General features: G+C 37.3%; 2 protein-coding genes and 1 long non-coding RNA gene across 6 annotated transcripts in view; all 3 read left to right on the top strand.

Moving 5' to 3' along the window:
* LOC148931268 (putative disease resistance protein RGA4) overlaps positions 1-23,206 on the top strand; it is a 31,871-nt gene that overhangs the window by 5,422 nt on the left and 3,243 nt on the right. The window contains exon 2 of the mRNA XM_089063803.1: positions 880-4,334. Coding sequence (XP_088919929.1) covers positions 898-4,334 — 3,437 coding nt within the window. The 5' untranslated portion in view covers positions 880-897. The remainder of the gene's footprint in view (positions 1-879; positions 4,335-23,206) is intronic.
* LOC148931269 (uncharacterized) lies at positions 4,342-5,966 on the top strand. 2 transcript variants are annotated; one of them, XR_016135463.1, is made up of 4 exons: positions 4,342-4,537; positions 4,799-4,849; positions 5,460-5,589; positions 5,694-5,966. It is a non-coding gene; the product is annotated as an uncharacterized LOC148931269 (long non-coding RNA). The 2 variants fall into 2 exon arrangements; XR_016135464.1 differs by having other exon boundaries at positions 5,457-5,589.
* On the top strand, positions 8,613-21,740 carry LOC125201003 (disease resistance protein RGA2-like). 3 transcript variants are annotated; one of them, XM_089064583.1, is made up of 5 exons: positions 8,613-8,772; positions 15,297-18,913; positions 19,552-19,638; positions 20,199-20,400; positions 20,564-20,965. In XM_089064583.1, the coding sequence occupies exon 2, from the start codon at positions 15,305-15,307 to the stop codon at positions 18,458-18,460; it is 3,156 nt and encodes a 1,051-aa protein (XP_088920709.1). In that variant the 5' UTR covers positions 8,613-8,772; positions 15,297-15,304; the 3' UTR covers positions 18,461-18,913; positions 19,552-19,638; positions 20,199-20,400; positions 20,564-20,965. The 3 variants fall into 3 exon arrangements, 2 of the variants coding, with proteins under 2 accessions (XP_088920709.1, XP_047954826.1); XM_048098869.2 differs by lacking the exon at positions 8,613-8,772 and adding an exon at positions 21,485-21,740 and having other exon boundaries at positions 15,239-18,913; positions 20,564-20,756; XR_016135462.1 differs by lacking the exon at positions 15,297-18,913.

The raw sequence follows: 23,206 nt of genomic DNA, 5'->3' as shown, positions 1-23,206 counted from the left end.
GGGACAATAGCAAAATTAGGGCATGAATTTCATCAGCAAATTTAATATCAACAAAGTTCAGTTGCGAAGTAATCATGTTAAACTCGTTGAGATTCAGTTGCGAAGTAATCATGTTAAACTCGTTGAGATGTTGTTGCACAACCTTTCCCTCTTGCATTCTAAATTAAACAATCGTCTAAACAGATTTACCTTGTTTGCCGTTGATGGTTTCTGATACATATCCTCCAAGATCTTCATCATCTCCTTCGTCGACTTTGCTGCAGTCGTGTGATAAGCCACGACTTTTTCTAGTCGATTGGACAATCGGCCCAATTTTTTTTCGATCGGTTGGACCACTTGGCCCATATTCTTAAGTCAAATATACTGTTGGATCAATCATTTTTTTTGTTTCGGCCCAGATATAGTGCTGGGTCAGTTAAATTTGACCCACAATCGGCGACCCGCTCTGATACCATGATAGAAATCCATGAGTTCCATCCTAAAACCAATTGGTGATAGGAGGAGGGCCCATGAGACTTATATACTAGTTTCAGTTTTCTCTTGACACCGATGTGGGACAGTCATATATTATATTTTTTAATTTCAATTGCCAACAACATTTTATTATAAAACTAATATATAAAAGTAGGACTCACATGCCATCAACTTTTTCAACTCACTTTCTATTACATTTCTTAAAACCCGTGCCAAGTCAAATGATGAAAAATTATGGGAGACGGAGAGAGTATAATTTAATTAAAGTAGTTAAGAATTTTCATCACGGAGGGATTGTATTAAAAGCAGGAGAAAAAGAAATGCATATCCAATTCTATTCTCTTTTCCTCATTGCACCAATAATCCATTTCCATTCCTAAACTCTAAACCTTCTCTCTAAAACAGTTATCATCAGCTGAAAGAATGGAAGGAGAAGCTGTGGCCACCGTCCTTCAAGTTGTTGTTCAAAACCTCATCGACCAAGCCAAGAATGAGTACTTACTTGTCCGAGGCCTCAAAAAAGAAGCAACAAAACTGAGTGGGCGTTTGGGTACCCTCCAGAAATTCTTGAACGATGCAGAGAAGCATACTAATCCACGTGATGCTGTCAAAAGCTGGCTCAAAAAGCTTGAAAATGCGGCATTCGATGCTGACAACGTTTTGGATGAGCTCAACTATCATCACCTCTGCAAACAAATCAACCCCATCATGCCCATCATACCAATGAAACAAAAGGTGCTATCATGCTTCTCACCATGCGTTAATTTGTCACGTTCCCGAAGTATGGCTCTTAGCATCCAAGAAATCAATGAGGATTTGAAGGACATTAACAAAGAGGCTGCTGACCTTGGCCTCACACAGATGCTTGCCACCAATGAGCTCACTTTGCCTGATGCTGCTCGTGAAACAGACTCATCCACTCTTGATCCAATTTTTATTGGAAGAGATGAGGTGACGTCAGAAATAGTTGAGAATCTTTCCGCATGTATCACATCTGATCAAAGTGTTTCTATCCTTGCCATTGTGGGAATGGGAGGATTGGGGAAGACAACTTTGACTCGGAAAGTCTTTAATATTTTACAAGAAAAGAATCAGTTTGGATCACATATTTGGGTGCATGTTTCTCAAATTTTTGATCCAATTGTTCTTCTCAAGAAAATTCTCAAAGAGTTGGCTCCTCAAAAGGTTGAAGCTAAGATGAGTAAGCAAGATATTACGAAAATTCTGAAAGAAGTTTTGAAAGATAAAACTTATCTACTTATTCTTGATGATATTTGGAATGAAGATCTTCCCACATGGGAAGAAGGTTTCTTCAATTCCTTGTTGGGTGCTACTTCTACTAGGGGTAATGCGATTGTTGTTACCACAAGAAAGAAGAAGGTTGCTTCAACTGTTAGGGCACTTCCTACACATGAGCTTGAAGGATTATCAAACAAAGAATGTTGGGCAATAATCAAAGAGAAAACCTTTGAAAGAGAGGATGTTCCTTTGGGATTTGAGGCCATTGGGATGGAGATTGCAGAAAAATGTCAAGGTTTGCCTTTAGCTGCCAGGGTAGTCGGTGGAGTACTACGCGATAAAAAATATGAAGAAGAATGGCGCTCGATCAAAGAGAATTGGCTTTCACAAGATGAAGGAAATTATATCACAAAGATATTGAAGTTGAGCTTTGATAATTTGTCGCTACCATCACTCAAGAAGTGTTTTGCTTATTGTTCGATTTTTCCGAAAGGTCATAGAATTGAAAGGAAGATATTGATTGAGTATTGGATGGCAGAAGGATTTCTTGTAGGCAACGACATGGAATCTGTGGGAGACAACTTTATCAATGTTCTTCTACACAACTCTTTACTGCAAATTGCAGAAAGAGATGATTATGGAAATGTGGAAAGTTGTGTGATGCACGATCTTGTGCATGATCTCGCATCTTCTATTTTAGCCGGTTCTCATAATGCAGATGGCATATCCCCAGTTCGATACATGATTTTTGAAGAAAATTCAATTGATGTCCTTAAACAAAATGCAAAATATTTTCGGACTCTATTATCCATGGATCATAGCATCATGTTCTCAGACTTTCAAAGTGTTCGTGTTTTAACTTTGGGAATTGATATAGTTGAGGAGTTGCCAAGTTCAATCATGAAGTTGATACATTTAAGAGTTCTTGATATTAACAAATTGAGAATTAAATATCTTCCGGATTGGATTGGTAAACTCATTCACTTGCAAACATTGAGAGCAAAGAATTATGTTTTAAAGAAACTTCCAAGTACTTTGAAGTACTTGATTAATTTAAGGCATCTTTATATTGATGAAGATGTAGAGTTGCCTGCTGAGATTGGGAGATTAACTTCTCTCCAAACACTGGAGTATTTTAAAGTTGGTGACAAAGATGGATGGAAAATCGAAGAGCTGGGAAGTTTGAATGGTCTTAGAGGAGAGCTGGAAATTTCAAAGCTTGAAAGGGTTGATAACAAGGAAGAGGCTGAGAAAGCAAGTCTATCTGCCAAGTCAAAATTATTGAAGTTGTGTTTGACATGGGGTGAAAATAGAGAAGGTGAAATTACAAGTGATGAGAATGTGTTGGAAGGGCTTCAACCTCACAAAAATTTGAAGAAGTTACGGATTGAAGGATACAAGGGAAAACGATTTCCATTATGGACTCGAAAGATGGAAGTTGAAAAAGTGGGTGAAATCTCTTGTGTACCACTTAACAATTTGACTGAGATATATCTCGTACGCTGCTATAAATGTGAAGAAATCCCAATGTTTGGGCAGTTGCCCAATCTCGTGACGCTTTGTTTGGAAGAATGGGCTAATTTGAAGTCAATAAGTTCTTCATTCTATGGATTAGAGAAAGGGGAGACACGTATTGTTTTTCCAGCTCTCAAAATACTCGTATTGGAGTCAATGGATGAGCTAACAGAGTGGGCAGAAGTAGAATCAAGTGACGTCAAGGTATTTCCTCAGCTCCACCGCTTGGATATAAAGAGGTGCCCCAAATTGAAAGGATTTCCCCGTGAAATGATAGGATCCTCACTCGAGAATCTGGTGTTGGACAGTATGAGTAGCCTAGAGAATCTACCTGGAATAATTGACTGCCTCAGTTTGATGGAGTTGAATATAAAGAAGTGTCCAAATTTGAAGGAGTTGATTATAAAGGAGTGTCCGAATTTGAAGGAGTTGAATGTAAAGAAGTGTCGAAATTTGAAGGAGTTGATTATAAAGGAGGAGTGTCCGAATTTGAAGGAATTGATTATAAAGGAGTGTCAAAATTTGAAGGAGTTGATTATAAAGGGATGTCCAAATTTGAATGTGTTGAATGTAAAGGAGTGTCAAAATCTGAAGGAGTTGATTGTAAAGGGGTTTCCAAATTTGCATGTGTTGAGTGTAGACAAGTGTCAAAATTTGAAGGAGTTGATTATAAAGGAGTGTCCAAATCTGAAGGAGTTATATATATACGAGTGTCCACATCTGAAGGAGTTGATTATAAAGGAGTGTCCAGATATTATTGAGTGTCCAGATCTGAAGGAGTTGATTATAAAGGAGTGCCTCGAAAGCTTAGAGATTAGGGGATGCAATGCTTTGCTGTATGTTCCATGTCAAATGATAGGATCCCCGCTCAAGACTCTGTGGTTGGAGAATATAAGGAGCCTAAAGAATCTACCTGAAATAATTGAGTGCCTCCCAAAATCGCCCCATCTAACACATTTGATAATTAGGGGTGCTCCTCAATTCATGCCCACTTGTTTAGTTGATATCCTACCTTCTTTTAATAGCTTGGAACAGTTGGAATTGGATGCAAGTATGGGGGGATCAATTGAGAGTGTTGATGCCTTATTGCAAGCATGCAGAAGCAGGTCACTTATATCTTTAGAACTGAAGGGGATCAAAGGTAGTAGTTGGGTAAATCTGGTGGAATCACTTCAACATCTCACTGCTCTTAAACACTTAATATTGGAGACTATTGGAATGGACAGCTTACCTCAATGGTTAAAGAGTATGAATGCAAGGCATAGCTGGGATAGCAGCAGATTGTATATCATTAATGGAGAACGAATAAGTGAGTATGAATTATCTTTGAATTCTTGTTTGTTTTTATAGAAACAATATTACAGTATATGTGAGACTACATCTGTCAAAATTCTAATTTTCAGAAATTCACTTACTCCCTTTGTGTTGTTTAGATTTAGATGATAGTAAATATCCAATTTTATCTACTACAGTAATTATTTTAGCTTTATACCCATCCTTTCAATTTTCGATTTAACTGCCTTCTTTTTTGCAATTGCATCTCATTAGTATCATCTCTTGTGTTATACAGGGTATTCAATGACAGAACTATGTACATTGCTGAATTCGGGTAACCCTGCTGGTGCGTATTTACTATTCTTTTTATATTAAAGGTGTATTTTCTTTTATTTTAATTGATGGATGATATATAATTCACCTTTTAACTCAAATTTATAATAATAATAATAATAATAATAATAATAATAATAATGATAATAATAATAATAATAATAATAATAATAATATGCTATTTATTATACTATTAATGTGATAAAAATATGGTCTGATGCTCTTTTGTGATTTGTGGTGGATGCTACTTTAGGATAAGAATTTTGGATGCAAATGCTTGGTCCAAATATTAGTATTTAATTATGACTCATTTGGCTGCCAATGATCTTTATGATTTTGATTATGAAGAAACAAAATATGCAGGATTTTTAGTGTTCTGGTTTAAAACACTAAAGAAAATGTAAGAATTAAAATTTAATGATGAATTCAAATAGATATGAATTTGTAGTGTTTCGAGTTAATTGCAACTAGTTTGGAGCTCGTCCTTTTTAGTAGATCATCTTGCAAAACTAAGTTGCACACACTTTTTCCAAAATGGTTTTAATTGAACGCTACTTTTCCTTTCCACGAGATTATATAATTATTATACACAATATTTTTCGTGTTTTATTTTGATTAAGAAGAAGAAGCTAAAGATGAAGAAGAAGAAGAAGAAATGGGAAAGGATTTGTGTCTGGCTTTGAGGTGTTTCCAAAGAGCGAGGAGGTGAAGAAAGAATTTTTATCCCTTAAACATTTCTTCAAATTCACACAGGTAAGATTATAGAGAATGTGGATATATTTGTTTGAGACATCATCTCCAATTCTAGTTTCTCTACCTCTTCAAACTATAAATGATGAATTAAAATTTCCCAACAGGTTCGGCTGAAAAAGGTGAAGTAGAGACTTGTGTTAGAGCAGTGTCGAATTTTCATACCAAGAAAGTTTGACGGTTGTACTCATTTTATCCCGGGTTTTATTGCATGAAGTAAAATGAATGGTACTGTTTATGAAGTTTGGATTGATTTTGTTGTTGTTGTATTTTATCGAACAAGATCCTATATTTTGTAGTTATTTTGACGGTTGTACTCATTTTATCCCTGGTTTTATTGCATGAAGTAAAATGTATGGTACTACTATTCATGGAGTTTAGATTGATTTTGTTGTTGTTGTATTTTATCGAACAAGATCCTATGTTTTGCAGTTATATTTGGTGTTTTGTCAGACTATTAGATTATGGTCACTTATATTTGGTGATGGAATCTTGATTTTGTTTTGATTGTGTTGGAGCAATCAGCACTGCTTAGATGTTGGATCATAGTAGATTGTCGTAATAAGCTTTTGGATTGAAATTAGAGACGCATAATTTGATTTATAATGAATAGTACTAGTCTTTCACAATTATTTAAAGTTTTAAAAGAATAAGACTATTGTATTAAGAATGCTCAATATCATACTATTAATATAGAGTTTGGGTGGAGATTGTCAATACCTAACACATTGCTTGAATTTCGACTAGAGAAATTTGGTAAACGATCCCATCATAATCCTATAGTTAGAGGATGGTATCCTGCATTTTATATCTACTCATTGTACATACTAACAATAGTTTAAGTGCTATAAAGTGATATAGTTTTATTTGAATTCTTGTTTCAAAAACTATGTCGTTGAGTCTAAGAAGTTGGTTGCTATATAATAGTTTTAAGTGTTTCTTTTTTCTGTTAGTTTGTTTTGTTAGGTTGCCCATTATCTTTTACCAAAAAAATGTGATAAAGCTCTACTACAATCAATTGTATGTACTAACATTTAGATAAATAGTATCCTCTCAACCTACAATTAATAGTCATTTTTTTGTTTTGCGACATCTACAAAAATTAGTTCTAATAAAGAAGCCATATTCTCCATAAATACTGTATTATTTTAACTACTAATTTTTTTTGTCGCTATTGATAGTGGAGTGAGGAAGTACAACTTTGATTGGATCAATATATTAATGAAATTCATTATAGGCACAATCACCCGAACCGGGCCAATCAATTCTCAGGCCCATAATTATATGTCAAAGTTAGGCCCAATTGACTTTTTTTTATGTGTCCAGTCCATATCTACGTGAAAGTACACCCTTTATGATTTTATACTTTATCCAAAAGTTATAAAAATAAATAAATAGGTCATAGTTCCTTTTCGTCCTTCTCATAAAAAAATAGTCTATATTCATATGACAACCTTTTTTTCATTGTTTTTAACTTAAATATGAACCATATCATGCATTATACAATTTCATCTATTTTTTCTTTTTATCTCAACACCCATTCATCCTCGTCGTCAAGATATCTGAGCTGGAACTTCTCTGTCCCAAGTTCGGATTGTAAAATTGTAAAATATATGGTACTTAAGAAGTTCGGATTAATTTTGTTGTTGAACTTATATGTAGTGATGGATTCATGATTTTGATTTGGGTCATGCCGGACAGATCATGTCGGAACAATTGGCGCTGACAGCTATGCAGCGCAGTGCTACAAACCATTTTTCCATAAAATCATAATCCCTTCGAATTCGCGCTCCTGGTAACCAATTTTGAGCAGCCATCGGATTAATCCTCCAATAAGTAACTAATAAGATCTGTTCTGTCACACACTACATCACGTAATTCTTTTCCATTTTGGGTGTCTCCTAAAATTAGTCACCTTCTATTTTTGACAAGTTTTTTCTCTTTTGTAAGATGAATTTTATTTTTTCTTTTGATCACTCTTATACTTTACTAATTTTATATTAAAATATGTGTCAATCTCAAAGTTGATACTATCATGAGACGAGGGAGTATGATATTACTCATTTGAATAAAATCAGTTCAAGTTGATAAATAGCTTTGATACCCACTCACCAGAACCAAGCCATCAATTTTCATGCCCGTATGGCTTATAAGTAGCTAGGCCCAGCCCATATAATTCACAATTTAACTCACCCACGAAATTTAAGTATAATTTAATTATTAGCTTTAGTACTTTTTTTGTAAAAAATTTATTTAAACTCAAAATGAAATTTCTTAAACTTTATGATATGTCGTACAAATTTTGAAAGAAGCAAATAAACTAGAAACGATTATTTTTCATGATTTTGTAAGAAATTAACCAAAAAAGAAGCAAGACAACTAAATACGTATGTATTACTATTATAATGAAATTTAACATTTTTCAAAAATAAAAATAAATAATATTAAAAGTTATACATACCCAGAAGTTCATTTTTTCTCATGACAAACACGTTTAAGAAATAAAGACTGTTTAGCTTTTATAATATAAGTACTTATATTTATCTTTTATTTTAATTCAACTCACCATACTATTTAATATGATACACAACCCTGTTAACAAAATTTGAATAGTATGGTAATCGACTAATTTCTCATTTGGCTGTCAAACGACAAATAAATATAAAATTTAAAACAAAAAAGAAGTTGTCGGCAGGACTGAAAGATAAGAAAATGAAAAAGAAAAGTTAAAGTGATAGAGAGTGATATTCTAGTAATTTATTGTAAAATATCTAAAAAGGGATATATGTTTTCTCTTTTATATTTAAAATTCGGTGTAGTGGGCATATAAAATTAATGTTGAACCCTATATTTGACTGACTTTAGATAACGTTAGAACGTGTTTAGAAGAAGTTAATCAGTGGAAACATCCTTTTAAATAAAAAATTAGCAACTTTATGATATACTATATTACTCTCTAGTATAGCTTGCACTAATTAATTCAAAGTTGTACATTTAATATATTTTTAATCGCAGAATTATCCCTTCACGACAGTGGCGGAGTTAGTGGGTATATAAAATTAATATTTATCAGTAATTAGATATATATCATGTGCAAGAAGGAGAAAGCTAATTCCATCGCCTATTCACAATAATCATCTCCAAGAGCAAAGGAGAAGAAGAATAGATATTGAGAAGAACTTTAAGGTAAGTCTCCTAATAGTTTTACATATTCATGCTATTGATTTTTCATTTATGTAGTTTTACTTTAAATGGATTTATGGTATTGATTTTTCATTTAGTTATAAGAATGAAAAAATCATACCTCAAGTGTCATGACATTTCATCCGGTCAGGTGAAATGGTCTTAAATCCTTTCACCGACCAGTCGGGTGAAATGTTTGACTCTCGAGACATCAAAATGTTTAACATCAAATATCCACAAACTTAAGTCTTATTGCTTGTCCTCGAGCAAGATAGACAAGACAGTACATGCACAAAAATGACTACTCATATACTTACTCGATCAACTCTCATCAAATCCAAGTCATGAGAGCAATCAAACAAGCAGTGTATCCACTTGATTAAGTTCATCCTCATTCCATTATGTAAACCTTGCCATCTTCAACGATGGAATCAGAGAGTTGAAGATGAATGATGAGTTGGATAGAGCTGGCACTGCAATGAAATCCTTGACAGAAATCATGGAAGATAACAAGCAAGAAGTCAGGGATCTTTGACAGAAATTATGGAAGATAACAAGCAAGAAATTAGTGATCCATTCCATAGATAGAATTCAATCAAATCAAAGTATACCTTTGACATGTAGAAATTCTCCCTATATAATGGGACGTACTGATCTTCAAATTCATCATCTAATACAATCATCCTTATGCAATACAGTAGCCTTGTTCATTTTCTAGCTATGGCTTTGAAGGCCTTCAACCTAACTTTCTGTCATGGTATCAGAGCCTAGGTTTCGTACCTAGGCTTTGACCCCTTCCTTCACCTTAATCTCTTCTACCTTGAAATATGGCTGAAAGTGACAGCTCTAGCCCAACACAACAAACTTCAGTAAATAACATCCCCACCATTCCTATGCTTCCGCAAAGTCACCCGATATCCACAAAATTATCCGATAGCAATTATTTGATCTGGCGTCAACAAGTCTTAGCCACTGTTAGAGGATACGGACTCGAACCGTATCTCATGGGAGAGCAAATTATTCCGCCAAAAATGGTGGTCACAACAGAATCGTCAACTATGTCGCCAAATCCGAGCTTTCTTGTGTGGCACCAGCAGGATCAGCGCCTAGCGGCATGGCTGCAATCTTCTCTTGATGAAAGTGCAATGGTGATCGTGGTGGGTTTGACCACGAGTAGGGAGATCTGGTCGGCTCTTGAAACGAATTTCGCCAGCCAGTCGAAAGCAAAAATTATGCACTACAAACTCCAACTACAAACCTTAAGAAAGGATTCCCTCACAATGATGGAATACCTCAACAAAATCAAGAGCATATGTGATATGCTTGGATCAGCGGGATGTCGAATCATGGAGATGGATCAAATTCTTCACATCTTGAGTGGCCTCGGAGCTGAATACAATCCTGTGATGGTGACGATAACATCCAAAGGTGAAACCTGGTCTGTTCAAGAAGTTACAGGACTTCTCTTGAGTTTTGAATCCAGGCTCGAATCCACCAAAAGCCTCTCCATCAATGTGGATGGATCTCAACCTACTGCTCACCTATCTCAGGCTCCTCCTCCAAGAAAGGAAAACACTATTGGCCATTATGGGAGCAGCTTCAATCGAGGGGAAGGTAGCCGTGGAGGTGGCAATTTCAGAGGTCGTGGAGGTCGAGGTGGCTACAGAAGTCGCGGCAATCGAGCCACCTGCCAACTATGCCAGAAACCTGGACACATGGCAGATAGGTGCTGGTACAGGTACCAACAAAATTTTCCAGCAGCTGCATCTCAGCCCAGACAGTCCAGCTTCAATCCGCAGCATGTACCACCACCTCCTTCGGCAAACTTGGTGCAGACAAGGGGAAGCCCCAGTCACTACTCTCAAACTAATTTCAGTGGCGACAACATGTCCTCCTGGTATCCCGACTCTGGTGCCACCAATCATGTAACAAATGATTTCAACAATCTGACCACCTCTTCTGAATACAATGGAGGTAATAATCTTCACCTTGGGGATGGTCACGGGGTCCCCATTTCTCACGTAGGTCAGTTTATTGCTAAATCATCTCCTTCTTCACCAAGAACTCTTTTGCTAAAAAATCTTCTCCTTGTCCCTAAAGTCACCAAGAACCTTCTGAGTGTCTCCCACTTTGCTCGAGATAATAATGTGTTTTTTGAATTCCATTCCTCTTATTGTTTCGTGAAGGACCAGGTCACCAAATCAATTTTGCTCAAGGGCTCCCTTGAGAATGGCCTTTACAAGTTTGATCTCCACAAGCCTGCTGCTACTTTATCATCCACTCCTACATCACAGTTGAAGAAATGTGTTCCAGTCGCCTATACTTCTTCATTAGGACACTCTACTGCTTTCCCTAAATCTACTACATCTAGCATAGATCTTTGGCACAAAAGGCTTGGCCATTGTGCTTTCAATATTGTTGAAAAGACTTTGCATAGTTGTAATATCCCCTTCTCATCTATGAAATCAAGTTTATTATGTCATCCTTGCTGTGTTGCTAAAAGTCACCGTCTGCCATATTCCGTTTCTTCTTCTCTTTACACTGCTCCCCTCCAAATGGTACATAGTGATGTTTGGGGTCCTGCCCCCTTGAGTTCTAGAAATGGTTACAAATATTATGTGAACTTCATCGATCAATTCAGTCGTTATACATGGCTCTATCTACTCAAGTCCAAATCTGAGCTTGTTGATGTGTTCAAACACTTTATGGTGTTGGCTGAAAATCAATTTGATACAAGAATCAAGGCTCTCCAATCTGACTGGGGTGGTGAATACAGGGGCCTTTCATCCCTCCTTCAATCTCGAGGGATTGTACACCGAGTTTCCTGCCCATATACTCCCCAACAAAACGGGATGGCTGAGCGGAAACACCGACATATCACTGAGATGGGTTTGGCACTTCTAGCTCAATCAGGGCTATCCACATCTTTTTGGGATGATGCTTTCACCACAGCCGTATATATCATCAATCGGCTCCCATCGCCCACTCTCAACAATATGTCCCCATATGAAAAACTTTATCACAAAAAGCCAAATTATACACTGCTAAAAACCTTTGGTTGCCTCTGCTATCCACATCTTCGCCCTACCAATCATCACAAGCTCGAGTTTCGATCTGATGCTGCAATCTTTATTGGGTACAGCTCTTCTCATAAGGGTTATAAGGCTTTACTTCCTTGTGGCAAAGTTGTCATCACACGGGACATCTTGTTTGATGAATACACATTTCCTCATAAAAAACCACTCTCTTTCGTCCCATCACAAATCCCACCGTCACCTCTTATACCTCCCTCACTACCTCTCTCTTTTCCCTCATTACCACCTGCACCTGTGCTCACTCCAGATTCTCCAATCACATCCGTCTCACCATCTACTATACCTCCAAACTCTCCTATACCTCTCAGCTCCCCTCCTGACTCACATATGGACATCTCAGATCATGATTCTCCTGATCATGTACATGGATCCCCACCACCCACCTCTCAACTACCACCTAATCAAGATTCCCCACCTGCTGCCACCTTTCAACCACCACCTAATAAAGATCCACCATCCACAGATTCATCCTCCTCACCTTCCCCAATAACTCAGCCATCTAGCACTCATCACATGGTGACTAGATCTAGAGCAGGCATTTTCAAGCCAAAGGTATTTCACATCAGTGTAATTGATCCTTCGTCCACTGTGCCTCGTTCCATCCGCCTAGCTCTATCTATTCCAATCTGGAAAGCAGCTATGACAGCCGAGTTTCTTGCCCTTCTCCGCAACAAGACTTGGATCCTCACTCTTTTGCCCCCGGGCAAAAATCTGATCGGTTGCACATGGATCTTTCGAATTAAGAAGCATGTGTCTGGCTCAATTGCTCGCCATAAAGCTCGCCTCGTGGCCCAAGGTTTTTCACAAGAAGCAGGCTTCGATTTCACTGATACCTTCAGTCCCGTTGTAAAGCCAAATACCATCCGTCTCATCCTAAGTATAGCAGTCTCATCTGGCTGGTCGATAACTCATCTCGATGTAAACAATGCTTTCCTAAATGGCTCTTTGGAAGAAGAAATATACATGCGTCAACCTCCCGGTTTTGAACAGGGTGGTCCTAATGTGGTTTGCAAGCTCAATAAGGCGTTGTATGGTTTGAAACAAGCTTCTCGTGCTTGGTTTCTAACCATTCAATCAGTGCTTATGGGTCTTGGATTCATTCAGTCTAAGGCCGATACTTCACTTTTCTTTCGCAAGATTGGCTCTGAAGTGATCTATCTCCTGCTCTACGTTGATGACATGCTCATCACCGGCTCTTCTCCGTCGGCCATACAACTTGTGATTAAGCAGCTTAACAGTAAGTTCTCACTGAAGGATCTTGGAGAGGTATCCCATTTTCTCGGTGTGGAGATTTCAAAAACCTCTCAAGGAATTCACCTATGTCAAGCAGCCTATATCAAGGAATTATTGCTCAAGGTCAAGATGGACAGTGCCAAAGCTTCCCCCACTCCTATGATTTCTGATTCGAAACTTAGCAAGCATGATGGTGATCCTTTTGTCGAAGGTAAGCTTTACAGAAGCGTGGTTGGTGCATTACAGTATGCAACAATCACAAGGCCGGAAATCAGCTTCTCTGTTAACAAGGTCAGTCAATTTATGGCGTGCCCTCTTGATCAACACTGGAAAGCTGTAAAGCGAATTCTCCGTTACCTTGCTGGCTCAGTTAATCATGGCATCCACATTCGTGCCTCTAATTTTAATCTCACTGGCTTTTGTGATTCTGATTGGGCTTCGGATCCCGATGATAGGAAATCGGTCTCTGGCTACTGCACTTATTTTGGGGGTAATTTGGTTTCATGGTGCTCACAGAAGCAAAAGGTTGTATCTCGTTCCAGCACTGAGTCAGAATACCGCAGCCTTGCACTCCTCGTTTCTGAAATAACTTGGCTCACCTCGCTTCTCACTGAATTGGGCATAAAACTTCCTCATTGTCCGATCATCTGGATTGATAACATGAGCACTATCGCCCTTGCTTCAAATCCTGTCCTCCATGCTCGTTCGAAACACATCGAACTGGACATTCATTTTGTAAGAGACAAGGTAGCAGCAAAAATGATAGACCTTCGCCATGTCCCGACCACAGATCAAATAGCAGATATATTCACAAAGCCCCTGAGCCACCAATTCTTCTCTCGTCTGCGGAATAAACTCGGAGTTTATTCTCGTTCCTCCATCGAATTGAGGGGAAGTGTAAACCTTGCCATCTTCAACGATGGAATCAGAGAGTTGAAGATGAATGATGAGTTGGATAGAGCTGGCACTGCAATGAAATCCTTGACAGAAATCATGGAAGATAACAAGCAAGAAGTCAGGGATCTTTGACAGAAATTATGGAAGATAACAAGCAAGAAATTAGTGATCCATTCCATAGATAGAATTCAATCAAATCAAAGTATACCTTTGACATGTAGAAATTCTCCCTATATAATGGGACGTACTGATCTTCAAATTCATCATCTAATACAATCATCCTTATGCAATACAGTAGCCTTGTTCATTTTCTAGCTATGGCTTTGAAGGCCTTCAACCTAACTTTCTGTCACATTATAACAAGTCTAAGTATTGTCTCAAACCATCACCATCAACTCATAAAGTTCAATAACCGAGCAACTCCTAGAATCAAGTTCAAACTTCATCACACAATTGTACTACAAGAAATCAACGTAGATATATCAAAGGACTTGATTTTCTAGTTGTATGTTTCTTATTTGACTTTAGGAAATCTAGCGGACAGAGAGTATCTCTTAACGGGTAACCCGAACCAACCCAACCCAAATTCATTGGGTTGACCGGATAATGACTCAAACCAACTTCTTGCATGTCTGTATCAAGTTTCTGTGTCATGTCGAAATTGGGAGACCTCACAAAGTGAAAAATTCCAGCCCTACCTTTTGTGAGGTCTGAAGGAACAGTTTTAAAGTTGTGACCAAAGGTGAATTCCATAAGTTTCGAAGATATCCTTAACAAGTAAAGCATCGTGATTCACCTAAATTAATTTGAGGGAATGTTGAAGATAAGCGTGAATTCAGAGTAAGAATGAGTGAAAATCCAAATAATTTTTTTAGTTTGAATTTATCTCTTTGTGTATGTAGACATTTGGATTAAGGGTGGGTTGGTAAGGTATACCATACTGAAAATGTTACGCATTATACCATATCAAAAATAACCGGTTATGCAGTATACTAAAGTTTCGGTATGGAGAATTCAACGTCGTTATCGTACCGATCTTTCGGTATATTGAACTTGACATGAGGCCCAAAAATAATACAAAAATTATGATTTGTCGTACAAATTTTGAAAGAAACAAATAAACTAGAAATGATTATTTTAAAAAATAAAACAAAAAAATGGAAGTTGTCGACAAGGATTGAATTACAAGCAAAAGCAAAAGAAAATGAAAAGCATGTCCAATTCTACTCTCTTTTTCCTCATTGCACCAATATTACATTTCCTTTCCTAAACTCTAAACCTTCTATCTGAAACAAATATCAGCTCGAAGAATGGAGGGAGAAGCTGTGGCCGCCGTCCTTCAAGTTCTTGTTCAAAACCTTATCGACCATTCCAAGAAAGAGTTCTCACTTGTCCGAGGCCTCAAAAAAGAAGCAGCAAAACTGACTAAGCGTTTGGGTACCCTCCAGCAATTCTTGAAGGATGCAGAGATGCGTACCATTCCCGGTGGATCTGTCAAAAGGTGGCTCAACCAGCTCGAAGATGTGGCGTTTGATGCTGACAATGTTTTGGATGAGTTCAACTATCATCTCCTCCGCAAACAAATCAACCCCATCATGCCTAACGAACCCGTCAAACCCATGAAACAAAAGGTACTCTCGTACTTCTCACCATGCGTTAAATATTCACGCTCCCGAAATATGGCTCTTAGGATCCAAGATATCAATGAGAATTTGGAGGTCATTAACAAAGAAGCTGCTGATCTTGGCCTCAAAGAGATGCTTGCCACCAATGTGCCCACTTTGCCTGATGTGTCTCGTGAAACTGACTCACTCACTCTTGACCCAATTTTTATTGGAAGAGATAAGGTGATGTCAGAAATAGTTGAAAAGGTTACCACTTGTATCACAACTGATGATCGTGTTTCTATCCTGGCCATTGTGGGAATGGGAGGATTGGGGAAGACAACTTTGACTAGGAAAGTCTTTCATTTTCTAAAAGAAAATAATCTTTTTGGATCACATCTTTGGGTGCATGTTTCTCAAATTTTTGATCCAATCACTCTTTTCAAGAAAATCCTCAAAGAGTTGAATCCCAATAAAGTTGATGCTGAGATGAGTAAGCAAGATATTATGAAAAAGCTGGGAGAAGATTTGAAAGAAAAAACATATCTTCTTACTCTTGATGATGTTTGGAATCAAGATCGTCCCGCATGGGATGGTTTTATCCAGTCGTTGTTGGGCGTTAGTTCTATTAAGGGAAATGTTATTGTTGTTACCACCAGAATTAAGGAGGTAGCTTCAACTGTGAGTCTACATTGTCCACACGAGTTGAAAGTGTTATCCGAAGAAGATTGTTTATCAATTATCAAAGAAAAAAGCTTTGGAAAAAAAGATTTTCCATTGGAATTCGAGGCTATTGGGAGAAAAATTGCAAGAAGATGTAAAGGTTTGCCTTTAGCCGCTAACGTAGTTGGTGGAGTATTGCGCAATAAATCTGAAGAAAAATGGATCTCAATCGAAGAGCAAGGGCTTTTACGCAATGAAGGAGATCATATCACAAATATATTGAGGTTGAGCTATGATGAATTGTCTGTACCATCACTCAAGAAGTGTTTTACATATTGTTCTGTTTTTCCTAAAGGTCACAGATTTGTGAAGCAGGAACTGATTGAGTATTGGATGGCAGAAGGATTTCTCGAAGCTGATGGAAATAATGACTTGGAATATGTGGGAGAAAACTATTTCAATATACTTGTAGACAATTCCTTACTGCAAATTACCGCAAGATATGATGACTGGGTGGGATGTGTGATGCACGATCTTGTGCATGATCTTGCATATTCTGTATTAGGTGGTTGTAATGCATCTGACGTTTTCCCAGTTCGATACATGTTCCTAGAAGAAAAGTCAAAGGGTGTTTTGAAAAAAAATGCAAAATATTTGCGAACGTTATTATCCATGGATAACACTTATGGTAACACCTTCTCGGAGTTTGAATGTCTCCATGTTTTAACTTTTGGAAGTAGTACAGTTACTGAGTTGCCAAGTTCAATCATGAAGTTGATACACTTGAGAGTTCTTGATATCAGCGAATCAAAAGTTACATATCTTCCAGATTGGATTGGTAAATTGGTTCACTTGCAAACATTGAGAGCACTGGTAGATTATGTAGCAGGGTTATTTCAACTTCCAAGCACTTTGAAGTACTTGATTAACTTAAGACATCTTTATGTTTACAAATCTGTAGAGTTGCCTGCTGAGATTGGGCGGTTAACTTGTCTCCAAACCCTACAGTACTTTATGGTGGGCTACTGTAGTGGCCACAAAATTGAAGAACTCGGAAGTTTGAACGATCTTAAAGGAAAATTAGAAATTTCTGATCTGGAAAAGGTTGGTAACAAGGAAGAGGCCGAGAAAGCGAATCTACATAAAAAGTCAAAGTTAATGGAGTTGCACTTGGTGTGGGATGAGCATAGAGAAGGTGAAAATACAAATGATGAGGATGTGTTAGAAGGCCTTCAACCTCACTCTAATCTGAAGAAGTTAGAGATTAAAGGATTCAAGGGAAAAAAATTTCCATTCTGGACTCAAAATATGGTAATTGCAAATGTGTCTCAAGGTTGTTGGGTACCACTTAACCAGTTAGTTGAGATAAAACTCTCCCAGTGCTCTAAATGTGAAGAAATCCCAATGTTTGGGCAGTTGCCAAAGCTCAAATCTCTTCATTTGTATGAATTGAGTAATGTGAAGTCCATAAATTCTTCTGCCCATGAATCCCAGTGTATTGTTTTTCCGGCTCTTGAAAGCCTCAAAATGTATGACATGCCTAGGCTGACAGAGTGGGTACACACAAAATCAGTGGGTGTAAGTGACGTAAGTGACGTCAAGCTATTCCCTCACCTACAATACTTGGTGATCGAACGTTGCAATCAATTGACGAATTTTCCAGCTCTTTTCTGGTCGCCTCTCAAAGAGTTGACTATTGGATACATTGATAGCTACAGGCCTTTAGCAGACATATTTGAAACTGAGTTGACGTTGCTAACACGACTTTGCATAAAAAGAATAAATGATCTGGAATGCCTCCCAGATTGGTTATTCGACAGCAATCCCAATCTGTTGAAATTGGAGATAGCGGAATGCCCCAATTTGAGAGGACTACCGTATGGTAGCAATCCCAATCTGTTGAAATTGGAGATAGCGGAATGCCCCAATTTGAGAGGACTACCATATGGTCTGTGCACCTTCAATTCTTTGGAGAAGTTGATCATAAAAAAGTGTCGAAATTTGGAACATATGGGCGTACAACAATCAGAAGGAAGCCTCTCCTGTCTTAAAGAGTTGGATATTAGGGACTGCAATGCTTTGGTGTATCTGCCATGTGAACTGCTAGGATCCTCGCTCGAGACACTGAGCTTGTGGAATTTAAGTAGCCTACAGAATGTACCTGAGATAATTACTGTCTGCCGAAATTGCCCCGTCTAACAAGTTTGAGTATTCTTAGTGTCCCTCAATTTTCGGCCTTTGGTTATAGTTATGGTGGTCATAGTAGCCTAAAGATAGATGTTAGTATGATTGGATCAATGGAGATTGTTGATGGCATATTGCAAGGATGCAACTTCCCCCCAATTGAAGAATTAGAATTGAAGGGGAGGGAAGGTTGGGAAAGTCTGCCGGAATCAATTCAAACTCTCACTGCTCTGCAAAAATTAAAGTTGTCGAATTTTGGAATGGAAGAGTTACCTGATTGGTTGGGAAACTTGTCAGACATAAGGGTGTTGAATATAAGTAATTGCAAGAAGCTAAGGCATCTAGATGTGATACAGAGCATCGCAACGCTAAGAGACCTTACTATCTCAAACTGCCCACGAGTATGTTTTAACATTTCCCAATGGCCTTACATCTCCCATATCACCTTCATCGTCATTGATGGACAACGTGAGTATCAATATTTTTCTAGTTTTTAGAAACTGTTGCATGTCTATTTCCTCACCTCCATTTCACTTTATTAATTTTTACAACTTGTGTTGTTTCTATTTCGATGATACTAGTTTGGGTCTTTTTAGGATAAATATTCCTCATTATTTTAGCATTTTAACAAAAGTGCCCCACCTTTATGGTAATTGCAAAAATGTACACTGATTATATCAATTTTGAGTTAAAATTATATTGGTTGAGTAATTTTTTTTGCAATTACCGGTGGGACATTTTTATTTAAACAATAATAAACAGACAAACTTACAAAATTAAGTTGCACACAGCACACTTAATATATCGAGTAATTCTATCACAATTTTACAGTGGATAAATATTATATGTTATGTTTTGCATATGTATCATTCTCTATATTTTTGTTTATATTATAGGTGTGTTTTCTTTGACGGAAAATAGTGCATGATATATATTTTTCAACAATTTTTCAATCTTTTCACATAATTTGTAACGTGTTGTTTTTCTCACTCATTTCCCACCTTTTTAAAACCTAAATTTATGATAATATTTAATGTTATATTAGTGTGATACTAATATTTTTCACCATTGAAAACATTTGACAATAAAATGGTGTGATGAGGCAGGAGTGGTGACGGCAAAAGATGATAAAGTGCGCAGGGAGAAATTGTGGAGAAATTTCTTGAAGCGAAAACAAAGCCAAAATTCGTACAGTAAGAAAGTTTGACTATTGTACTCATTTTACACATGATTATGGCATGAAAATTGAAAAACGTAAGGTATTTATGAAGTTTGGATTGATTGTCTCTTGTCATGTCTTGATCTTTCATCTGACGATTATATTGCTGTCACATGGAATTTAACTGTTGTGACAAAAATATGGTGTGATGGCCTTTTGTGATTTTTCTGTTCTCTATGGTTTGTGGTAGATGCTACTTTTGGATAATAATTTTGGATGTTAAGAAATTATTTAGGACTCATTTGGCTGGCGATGATCTTTAGGATTGTGATTATGAAGAAATAATTACGAAGGTTTTTTGTGTTGTGATTGGAAACATAAAAAGAAGTTAGAATTAAAATTTTAAGTTAAAGTCAAATAGACATGAACTTGTAATGTTTTGGTTTATTTGCAACTAGTTTGGAGCTAATCTTTTTTCAAGTAGACCAACTTGCAAGAGTAAGTTGCACACACTTATCCCGAAATGGTCAACTGAATGCTTCTTTTCCTCTCAACGAGATTATATTTATAATACACAATGTTTTCGTGATGAAGCTGAAGTAGAAGAAACCGAAGATGAAACTGAAGAAAAAGCTGAAGTAGAAGAAGCTGAAGATGAAATAGAAGAAGAAGCTGAAGCTAAAGATGAAGAAAGTAAAAGGGGAAAGGATTTGTGTTTGAGTTTGAGGTGCTTCCAAAGAGCGAGTAGGTGAAGATGGAATCATTGTGCATCAAACACTTCTTATGATTCAGACGGGTAAGATTCAGCTTTACCAACAATTAATTCCATATTCTTTGATTGATATATTTATATGATTTTAGAGAATGTGGATATATTCCATTTGTTTTAGACATCATCTCCAATTCTAGTTTCTCTACAGCTTCACATAGTAAATATCAAATTAAAATTTCCCTAACAGGTTTGGCTGAAGAAGGTGAAGAATATGCATATCAAGAAAATTTGACGGCTGTACTCATTTTTATCCCTGTTATTGCATGAGAGTTTGGAGATTGAGGACTGCAATGCTTTGCTGTATCTGCCATGTGAAATGGTAGGATCCTCGCTCGAGTCACTGGTGTTGGAGAATTTAAGTAGCCTACAGAATGCACCTGGTATAATTGATTGTCTGCCGAAATTGGCCCGCCAAACACGTTTGAGATTTTATGGTATTCATCAATTATTGGGCATTTATTATGATGGTCGTAAAAACTTACAAATAGATGTTAGTATGATGGGATTAATGGGATTTGTTGTTGACATATTGCGCAACTTCCCCTCAATTGAGGAATTAGAACTGAGATAAAATTAAAACTTTCTCAACTTCTCACTCTATTCAACTTCTCAAAATGGTGCAATTATCACATATTTATAGGCATACATCTCCTATTCTAGAATTTTCTACTAGATTTCTTTAATATTTTATATCTACATTTTTCTCCATAAAAATTTAGATATTCTAGGGAATTCAACTAAATATCATAACTTTATGACGATAAAGTTATGTTTTGCACCCCTAGAACATATTGGAATTGCTTGTTACCCAAAATAAAATTTTGATCCTAAGGAGAGTGGTGGATTTTTGATTGCGGAGCTACTGATACAATGTCCTATGATAGAAATTATTTTTCCGAATTTGATGAAGCAATCAAAAGCCATATACAAACTGCTGATGGGGAACTAACTGTTGTGGGTGGAAGTGGGACCATTGAAATTTCACCTACTTTGAAACTCAGAAATTGTCTCTATGTGCCTAAACTGTCCCATAAACTCATGTCTATTAGTCATGTGACGAAAGAATTAAACTATACATTACTGATGCATCCAAACTTCTGTGTATTAGACGATATCAGGACGAGGAGGATAATTGGGCGTGGCACTGAGCGTCAAGGCCTCTATTATGTGGATGAGTTTGCTCAACAAGGTGGCACCGCAATGCTTGCTCACGGATCTGCAAATCGGGAAGCTTGGCTGTGGCACCGCTGACTGGGGCATCCATCCTCGGGTTATTTAAAATTGCTTTTTCCGAAATTTTCTCATTTTAAAGATATTACTTGTGAATCTTGCGTTTTGGCAAAGAGCCACAGACAGTCGTTTATATCAAGTGATACTCGTGTCGAGACAATTTTTTCTCTAGTGCATGCTGATGTTTGGGGTCCGGCTCCTATTTTAGGAGATCATGGTTTCAAGTACTTTCTTATTTTTGTGGATGATTGCACTAGATTGACTTGGGTATATTTTCTAAAAAATAAATCTGAAGTTTTTGAAAAATTTGCTTTTTTTTCACGATGGTCCAAACACAATTCCAAACCACTATTAAAATCCTTAGATCCGATAATGGTAGGGAATTTGTTAACACAATTTTTTTCAAAAACAAGGGGTTAGTCCACCAAACTACTTGTCCCCACACTCCTGAACAAAACGGAGTAGCTGAACGAAAACATAGGATAATTTTAGAGGTCACAAGAGCCCTTTTCTTCGACTTAAATGTTCCTAAATTCCTATGGCCAGAAGCAGTTGCTATTGCCGTTTACCTGATTAATCGGCTGCTTTCTAAAATATTAGGTATGAAAACCCCTTTACAAATTCTTTCATCCCTAACTGATATTCCTACACCCCTCACTCTTCCGCTCAAAATCTTTGGTTGTTCGGTTTATGTGCATGTGCCAAAACACGAAAGGAGTAAATTTTCTGCATGTGCTTTAAAATGTGTTTTCTTGGGGTACGGGATAAATCAAAAGGGTTATCGTTGTTATCACCGGGGTCTAGGAATAACAACCGTGAATTGTAATTTCCTTGAAGAAACAATACCCACGTGGGGACCTCGAACCTAGGAGGCACCAAAGGAAAGTCCGCAGAGGCTTGTTGAAGAGGCTAAAGGGGATAAACCGTTTCCATATCGATTTGTTACGAAGAGGAAGAAAGAAAACCCGTGGATTTCATGTCAATCTTCGGGAAGCTGGATGTTACCATACCATTCCTCCAAGCCGTGAGACTACCCCCGCTTGGGAAGTTCATCAAGGAATTCATAGCCGGGAAGGCACAAGAGGATGGAAAAATCATGGTGGAAGGGATAGCGTCAGCTATTGTGCAGAAGAAACTACCACCCAAGAGAGCCGACCCAGGTATGTTCACATTACCCATAACAATTGGGGATGTAAAAATCGAGCATGCAATGTGTGATCTAGGAGCATCTATCAATGTTATGCCATTATCCATTTATAATCGGTTAAAGGGAGTAAAGTTGTCAAACACTAGGGTGTTGATCCAACTGGCTGATAGGTCATGTATAAATCCTGAGGGGTTGTTAGAAAACGTGTTGGTCAGAATACAAGACTTTAATTATCCTGCTGATTTTTATGTGATTAAGATGAGTGAACCAAAGGCTAGGGAGTCTAGCGGGATATTGTTAGGAAGACCGTTTTTAAGGACAGCTAAGACAATTGTAAATATGTCTGAAAGGACAATCTGTATTGACTTTAATGGTGAGAAATTTATTTTTGACATCAATGAGACCATGAAAAGACCAATAGATTCTGAAAATCTATGCTATGTTGATGTTATT

The sequence above is a fragment of the Salvia hispanica genome, chromosome 2, assembly GCF_029641045.1.
Source record: "Salvia hispanica isolate PSC_SH4W2 chromosome 2, Shi_PSC_v1, whole genome shotgun sequence".
NCBI lineage: Eukaryota > Viridiplantae > Streptophyta > Magnoliopsida > Lamiales > Lamiaceae > Salvia > Salvia hispanica.
The sequence above is the reverse complement of the archived record's forward strand: the minus strand, read 5'-3'. Positions and strand labels throughout refer to the sequence as shown.